Source organism: Salmo trutta, chromosome 26 (genome assembly GCF_901001165.1).
Source record: "Salmo trutta chromosome 26, fSalTru1.1, whole genome shotgun sequence".
NCBI lineage: Eukaryota > Metazoa > Chordata > Actinopteri > Salmoniformes > Salmonidae > Salmo > Salmo trutta.
This window is the reverse complement of record NC_042982.1, coordinates 12948735-12956997: the sequence shown is the minus strand read 5'-3', so window position 1 is coordinate 12956997 and position 8263 is coordinate 12948735. Positions and strand designations below refer to the sequence as shown.

The window sequence follows — 8263 nt, the reverse complement described above, 5'->3', positions numbered from 1 at the left end:
CTGTGGTTTCCTATTTACTCTCTCTCCCTCTCTCCTTAGCTAAATCCACGTTTATACATGGTGCTAACATGCGCCCTGAGTCCTGCTCTTGTCCACATTCCGATTGTGCCCAAATGTTTGGATAGGTGTAGATTAAAAGACACATTGTGATCTGATAGTGATCAGATCTTCCTGACCACCTTAGGAGGTAGTCAGACATGCATCATGTCTGGATATCAATCAAGTGTCAACAGATCTGAGTGGTCAAAGCATTTAACTCATCATTATACCATCATTGACAGGTAGCACCATTGATTTATGGCTTCCGTAATTGTCTTAAAATAAATAAAATCATATTATTTTGAAATAATTTCTGTCAAATAATTTGCATACAGGGAGCCACCAACTAATATAGTCACAATGCGGACACAGTGGACGGATAGGAGACACATTTTAATACAATATGTAGACAAACCTTTATCAGATAGTGGTAGGATCATATTGATGAGATCACGAAACTCACATGTTAGCACAAGGTGTAAACAAGGCTTACGAGAAGTGAAGTCATTTCAGCTTGTCTGGTCCTTTTAAGCCAGCACTTTTCCGAGGGAGGACTTTGCTGGAGCTAGAAGTATACAAACACTCAGTCACACACACACGGACACACACACCTCCTGACCCAGCGCTTGTACAGAGGAAAGACTCTTCGCTTCATACTTTAACACAGTGAGTATATCTCTTTACTGTCGCTGCTTTTGGGTTCCAGTCAGAGGAACACCTTGCTGAGAGGGATGTCTGTCTGTCTGTCAGTCCTGTGATGGAATCCTGAGTGTATAGAGCCAGAAGACGTATATGGCTGTCTGTCAGCTATGTCATCGGTTAAGACTTTGAGAGAAGTAACCTTGTCAGAGCATTGTGTTTCTCTAACCATGTTTTCACTGTTTCACTAATCATCCATACTGTATGTCTGTGTGTCTCATACTCCATCATGTGTGTGACTGGGTGTGAATATACACACAAATACTACTGATCTATGTGGGATGGTGTCTTGCTCAATGGGATACCAGGTGCTAGACGGATGGGATATGTAGTTCTGATATGAGCTAGCGTGTTTCTACTGTAGAATAACCATCCAAATCAGTCACAAAGATGTAAAGGTAACAGAGAAAACAGTGTGACCAGTTTGGTCACAGAGAGAGATCTGGGATAGGCAGCACAGCAGCTCCTCTTGTAAGAGACACACTTGCATAGCTCAGTTTTCACTTGCAAATGACGGAGTGCCGTACATTAGCTTTGGCTAGGAATTCAATAGCCAACAAAAGTCCATGGCAGACACACTTTCCAAAGAAGAAAAACACGCGCACACACAGACAAAGATGCAAACGAGTAACACAGAAACACAGCGGCTTTCATTGATCATATGGGATTAATCAATACCGTTTTTCAGCCTAAAGTTTTCTGTGGGTGAGCGGAAGTGTGTTTGAGAGACGGAGAGATAACACTGGAGAACTACAGCAGCAGCTTCAGTAGCTGTGGAGTTATCTACAGTACAGTAGGCCTAGCAGGAGTAAAGTCCCAGAGGATAGCTGACCAGCAGCAGGAGATAAGACTATCTTGAGCTCCGTTTCAGTGGCACTGCAGCGCCGCTGGCATTACGTCATGGCTTTAACCACAGTTCACAGACCACAACTTTCAAACTGCTTTATGGTGAGACAGCCAGCTGTGTTACCATGGCGAGACAGAAACACAGAAGTAAAACAGACATGAAAGGAGAGATGGATGGTGATGTCATATTTTCATTAGGATAAGTGGAAACTGTTTCATACTGTAGTACCAGCAGTTGAGAAGCAACATGTAGTTCAGAGACTGAATGACAATACTCCAAACACATAATCTACATGTCCTACCAAATGTAGAACTCACTATAATCAGGTCAAAATAGAAACATAGCTATGTAATTAACACACATACAGACCCACACACACACACGTACATACACACGTACATACATACATACATACATACATACATACATACATACATACATACATACATACATACATACGTACATACACACACACGTACATACACACATACATACATACATACATACATACATACATACATACATACATACATACATACATACATACATACATACATACATACATACATACATACATACATACATACATACAGAGACATCCCAGACTGAGCCAACCAACAGGCCAGCCTGACATACTGTTCTGGACTGGAGATGTCAGAGACGGGGCTTGATGCCAAACCCAACAGTACAGTAGGTCCCTAAGCACACATAAATACCATAATGGAACCAGGGTCCCGTCCCATGTGAACTGACCTCTCAGGCCATCCATTTCACCTCTGTGGAGGGCTGTGACCTGTACTGGCAGTAGCACAGAGAAGAAAGGGGCTTTCCACATTGGAGGAACATCCAGTCTAATTTTTTTATTCGTTAAAATGCTTGTTTATGAAGCGTAGGTCTAGACCAACTGGAGTGAAAAAGTAATGACATGGCTAGCAGCCCGACATTCCTCACATTCCTCTGTAATGTTTCTATAATGATGCACTGTGCGAGGGTTTGACTGAGTGTGTGTGTTAGGGTGAGGTTGGGAGCTTATTGTGGTCTGACTCTGAGGAAGATGTGGGGCATATTAGGCACGTTTCTTGTCTTTATGGTTAAGAGTTCATTTGATCACCTGTGAACTACAGCAGTCTGCCAATAAGGTTCCATGAAACAACTGAGCAGCTTGAAACACTAAATTACCTCCTCTCAAGTTTCTGTATTTTGAAGGCTTCATATTCGTGTGACTGGATTGTTGGCAAATAGTGTCTAGAAGGACTATGCCTTGGTCTACTTCTTTGCATGATGGAGCAGCAGTAATGTTTGACTGGGCACAGTGCCACACAGTCCAGGGCTGTGTGTTGATGGCTGCCAATCCAACACAATGTGGTGACACAGATACATGCTCTTAATGCCAATGTTCAACAAATGACTGCTGGCTCAGAAAACTAGGTTAATGGCAGCTGATCGATACATTTTCTCTTAAGTGTTGCCTGACTTAAACTGATGAGTCAATATGGGAATGAGGAAGTGGAGGCACATAATGTGGATTCAGGAACTCTTGGAGGGAAAAAATGGGAGCTGAGTTTCAAATGAATCTTTTTGTAGAAACACAAGAAAAAATAAGCATAAAGATTGAAGAATAATATTGTCTTCCATTTGTTGCTTGTGTTGCTGCTAGTAAGGTTTTTTGAGCTTGCTACAGGTCATCATTCAAATACTAGGTATGTAAGGGTCCATGCTGACCTTGTGGTGGAGTGTGAGTAGTTGGGTTCAACTAAAACACACTTAGAACCATTTTGGTAGAACCCTTTTGGGTTCAATGTAGAACGCTTTCCACAGAGTTCTACATGGAATCCAAAAGGGTTCTACCTGGAACCAAAAAGGGTTCTCCTATGGGGACAGCCGAAGAACCCCTTTGGAACTATTTTGTGTAGATAAGGCGACTGGCTCCTTGAGACACATGAAGTGACCAGATCTTACAATTGCCATTGGCTACCCCATCCAACAGCAGCCTGGGGATGGACCGAGCATGACCTCCAATCAGGATGAAGATGAACTCCAGGTGGTAACATTTAACATTTGACATTCAACCCCCAGGCACAACAAGTCGTGGTATCCTGACATCAAGATGGCAAACAAGGTGATACGTGTGCATTGATATGGGCTTTGCACTTCGCAGCTTGGCCCAAAAGCAACAGTTTTGCAAGCAATGGTGTTGGTGGCGCCTAGTATGCTTGAGAGAGGCAGAGAGACACAAAAAGAGAGTGATTCTGCTGATTCTAGGGCTCCCATTGTACAGCACCTTGGCTCCTGATATTTAGTTCTGTAATTAATGCAGATGGCTGAACTGGTGTGCATTCGGAGACAATCAGCTTTGGGAGGGAGCGGTTCAAATACACGCCTTTATAAATGCATGACATCTATATGTGTGTCTGTGTGTGTAAGTGTTCGCAGGCGTATTTGTGAGTGAATGTGCCATTTGTCCAATGTCTTAATGTGTCCGCATGCAAATCTGCATACATATCCAAAGAGCTGTTGGAAATGGCTTGACTTGCAACTAAGGTCATATCTGTTTCAGTCAAGGGCCAATGGAAAAAGGAGTCCCTTTGTATTAGTTATGATAGCAGATTATAGCACAAGTGACATGCAAATGAAGGTGTACATGCTCAACTCAGGCACTACTTATATATAAACTGTCATACAACATACATTATATACTGCTCAAAAAATAAAGGGAACACTTAAACAACACATCCTAGATCTGAATGAAAGAAATAATCTTATTAAATACTTTTTTCTTTACATAGTTGAATGTGCTGACAACAAAATCACACAAAAATAACCCATGGAGGTCTGGATTTGAAGTCACACTCAAAATTAAAGTGGAAAACCACACTACAGGCTGATCCAACTTTGATGTAATGTCCTTACAACAAGTCAAAATGAGGCTCAGTAGTGTGTGTGGCCCCCACGTGCCTGTATGACCTCCCTACAACGCCTGGGCATGCTCCTGATGAGGTGGCAGATGGTCTCCTGAGGGATCTCTTCCCAGACCTGGACTAAAGCATCCGCCAACTCCTGGACAGTCTGTGATGCAACGTGGCGTTGGTGGATGGAGCGAGACATGATGTCCCAGATGTGCTCAATTGGATTCAGGTCTGGGGAACGGGCAGGCCAGTCCATAGCATCAATGCCTTCCTCTTGCAGGAACTGCTGACACACTCCAGCCACATGAGGTCTAGCATTGGCTTACATCAGGAGGAACCCAGGGCCAACCGCACCAGCATATGGTTTCACAAGGGGTCTGAGGATCTCATCTCGGTACCTAATGGCAGTCAGGCTACCTCTGGCGAGCACATGGAGGGCTGTGCGGCCCCCCAAAGAAATGCCACCCCACACCATGACTGACCCACCGCCAAACCCTTCATGCTGGAGGATGTTGCAGGCAGCAGAACATTCTCCACAGCGTCTCCAGACTCTGTCACGTCTGTCACGTGCTCAGTGTGAACCTGCTTTCATCTGTGAAGAGCACAGGGCGCCAGTGGCGAATTTGCCAATCTTGGTGTTCTCTGGCAAATGCCAAACGTCCTGCACGGTGTTGGGCTGTAAGCACAACCCCCACATGTGGACGTCGGGCCCTCATACCACCCTCATGGAGTTTGTTTCTGACCGTTTGAGCAGACACATGCACATTTGTGGCCTGCTGGAGGTCATTTTGCAGGGCTCTGGCAGTGCTTCTCCTGCTCCTCCTTGCACAAAGGCGGAGGTAGCGGTCCTGTTGCTGGGTTGTTGCCCTCCTACGGCCTCCTCCACGTCTCCTGATGTACTGGCCTGTCTCCTGGTAGCGCCTCCATGCTCTGGACACTACGCTGACAGACACAGCAAACCTTCTTGCCATAGCTCGCATTGATGTGCCATCCTGGATGAGCTGCACTACCTGAGCCACTTGTGTGGGTTGTAGACTCCGTCTCATGCTACCACTAGAGTGAAAGCACCGCCAGCATTCAAAGGTGACCAAAACATCAGCCAGGAAGCATAGGAACTGAGAAGTGGTCTGTGGTCCCCACCTGTAGAACCACTCCTTTATTGGGGGTGTCTTGCTAATTGCCTATAATTTCCACCTGTTGTCTATTCCATTTGCACAACAGCATGTGAAATGTATTGTCAATCAGTGTTGCTTCCTAAGTGGACAGTTTGATTTCACAGAAGTGTGATTGACTTGGAGTTACATTGTGTTGTTTAAGTGTTCCCTTTATTTTTTTGAGCAGTGTACATAGTCAATGTCACAATGTAATCTTAACCATGGAATACTTTCAGGTCTAATACCAGATCAAGATGTTCTCAGATATTATAGAACAGGGATCATCAACTAGATTCAGGCGCAGGATGATTTGTTTCTTGAGTGGATAATCAGGGGGCCGGAACATAATTACAAATAATCTGTAAACTGACCGCAAGAAGCCCAAACGGATATAAGATTTTACTAAAACATAATTATTTTAAACCTTGCTTTACATTTGTATACAATCACATACTTTATATCTCTCTATTATTCGTGGGAATACTCAGGAACAGATTTCCAAAATTAAAATCACTGGTGTTTTTAGTCTTTTATGTCCAACAATAAACTAATAACAAAAAATGCTCAGAAAACTCAGAAAAATTAACCGAAGAAATTGTCAGAAAACACCAGTTGGGGAATTCTATCATATAACAACTTCCCTTTCCTCACATAAATATCCATATTTCCTCTATTTAATATCTGTTCTACTCCACTCTGTCTCTCGGTGGGAAAGGGACCTCAGGTAGGCATGGCCAACAAAGGTCCATCTTATGGCATGAGCCGGGTGGTGCAGGACAAGATTGACAAGAAGTACGACGCTGAGGTGGAGGAGCTTTTGGTGCAGTGGATTGTGGCCCAGTGTGGATCTGGAGTTGGGAAGCCTGAGGCTGGCAAACTGGGCTTCCAGGACTGGCTCAAGGATGGCTGTGTGAGTACCAACCTAATGCCTAAGACCCCTCAGACTGAAACATACATTTTAACTTAACAGCATTCAGAATTCATATGAGCCATTTATTTTGACCATCTTTATTCGATCTAAAGATTTGTGTATAGAATGGAGAAACAAACACTTTGGAAATCAGATGATGATCATATACAATTTAAAACAATAATGGGCCAAGTATCTAACCTTGGGGGACCCCACAAGAGTATATGATGGTACAGATGGTTATTTTCTGCCAACATACTCTTACTCTTGGCTTTATGTTACTATTCCCCCAGGTCCTGAGTGAGCTCATTAACAGCCTGCATAAGGACAACAAGCCGATCAAAAAGATAGCCAGCTCAAGCATGGCCTTCAAACAGATGGAGCAGATCTCACAGTTCCTGACTGCTGCCGAGAGCTACGGTGTCATCAAGACCGACATGTTCCAGACCGTGGACCTCTGGGAAGGTTCGCAAAGCATGTCCATCTCGCATATCATCAAACAATCACAATGACAACACAGGGCATTACATATGCCACAGATAAGTGGATGTAGTGGTGGGCACATACAATGGTGTAGTGTACTGTTGCTATGGTGTGGAGACTTATAAACCCTGCTGTGATTTTGTTGTGACAGGGAAGGATTTAGCTGCAGTCCAGAGGACACTGATGTCCCTCGGCAGTGTGGCTGTCACCAAGGATGACGGCAACTACCACGGCGACCCCAACTGGTTCTTCAAGTGAGTTAGAAGAATGTGAAGAGTGATGGTGTTGCATTGCTGGTGTATTCAGCCAGTGCTGTGGCTGTTTAGAGCTGGGGTGTGTATTGTGCTGTGCCAGTGTGTGTTTTTGAGTTCATTGTCCATGTGCCCTTGCAGGAAAGCCCAGGAGAACCGGAGGGAGTTCACAGACGACCAGCTGAAGGCGGGGAAGGGTGTGATTGGCCTGCAGATGGGCTCCAACAAAGGGGCCAGCCAAACTGGCATGTCGTACGGGGCCACCCGACAGATTCAATAATAAATACCAAACCACTGACCCTTGTCCTTTCCCCTCCCTTCTCCACCAGGCCCCGCACTGCCCTCCTCCCCCCTTACTGCAGCTACAACAGGCCCAACAGATTGTCTTAATGCCTCAACCTTATCCCAGTGTAGTAGGAACAGTCTCACTAGTATCACACCACTATGACCAAACTTGACCAGCCCAATCTATTACAACCCAAATCTACACTGCAAATGCCATATGTGAGGCTTAAGGTGAAAGGGACAACATGCATATACAGCTGTCAATCACTCATCCTCAAATGCAATTCTCATGTTTACAAGAGACTGATATTTGAATCATAGAAAAGGCACTGAAGCAACTAAGCTATGCCTTCTTAGAACACAAACATTCTATCCAAATGTAGAAACATTGAGAGATTGCTTGAGAGATTGTTTGAAAAATACCAAATAAAAGGAAGGAAATTAGGTTGAAGTTCATTGTGTCTTCATTGTGTCATGGATGAGTTTAAGTTAACAGTGCTGTATGTACCGATACCGGACAGCTGCTATGACCTAACAGCCCCATATTTTTGTACATAGTCTTATCTCCATTTGTCCTAAGTTTCCCACAGTGAAAAAAATTTCACTGCTTGCTCTGCCCACATATTTAGCCTCATATTGAAGTGTTTTACCAGGACAACCAGGGCTTCAAGTAGAAAAAACAATTTGAC

At 44.1% G+C, this 8263-nt stretch overlaps 1 protein-coding gene across 3 annotated transcripts; it reads left to right on the top strand.

Annotated features, from left to right (window-relative positions):
- The first annotated feature begins 558 nt into the window (after positions 1-558).
- On the top strand, positions 559-8025 carry tagln (transgelin). Of its 3 annotated transcripts, XM_029714788.1 has the most exons (6): positions 563-705; positions 3662-3704; positions 6361-6555; positions 6849-7020; positions 7190-7292; positions 7431-8025. In XM_029714788.1, exons 2-6 carry the CDS (start codon positions 3693-3695, stop codon positions 7567-7569), a joined length of 621 nt encoding a protein of 206 aa, XP_029570648.1. In that variant the 5' UTR covers positions 563-705; positions 3662-3692; the 3' UTR covers positions 7570-8025. The 3 variants fall into 3 exon arrangements, with proteins under 3 accessions (XP_029570649.1, XP_029570648.1, XP_029570650.1); XM_029714789.1 differs by lacking the exon at positions 3662-3704 and having other exon boundaries at positions 559-705; XM_029714790.1 differs by lacking the exon at positions 3662-3704 and having other exon boundaries at positions 577-705; positions 6352-6555.
- Positions 8026-8263: the final 238 nt, after the last annotated feature.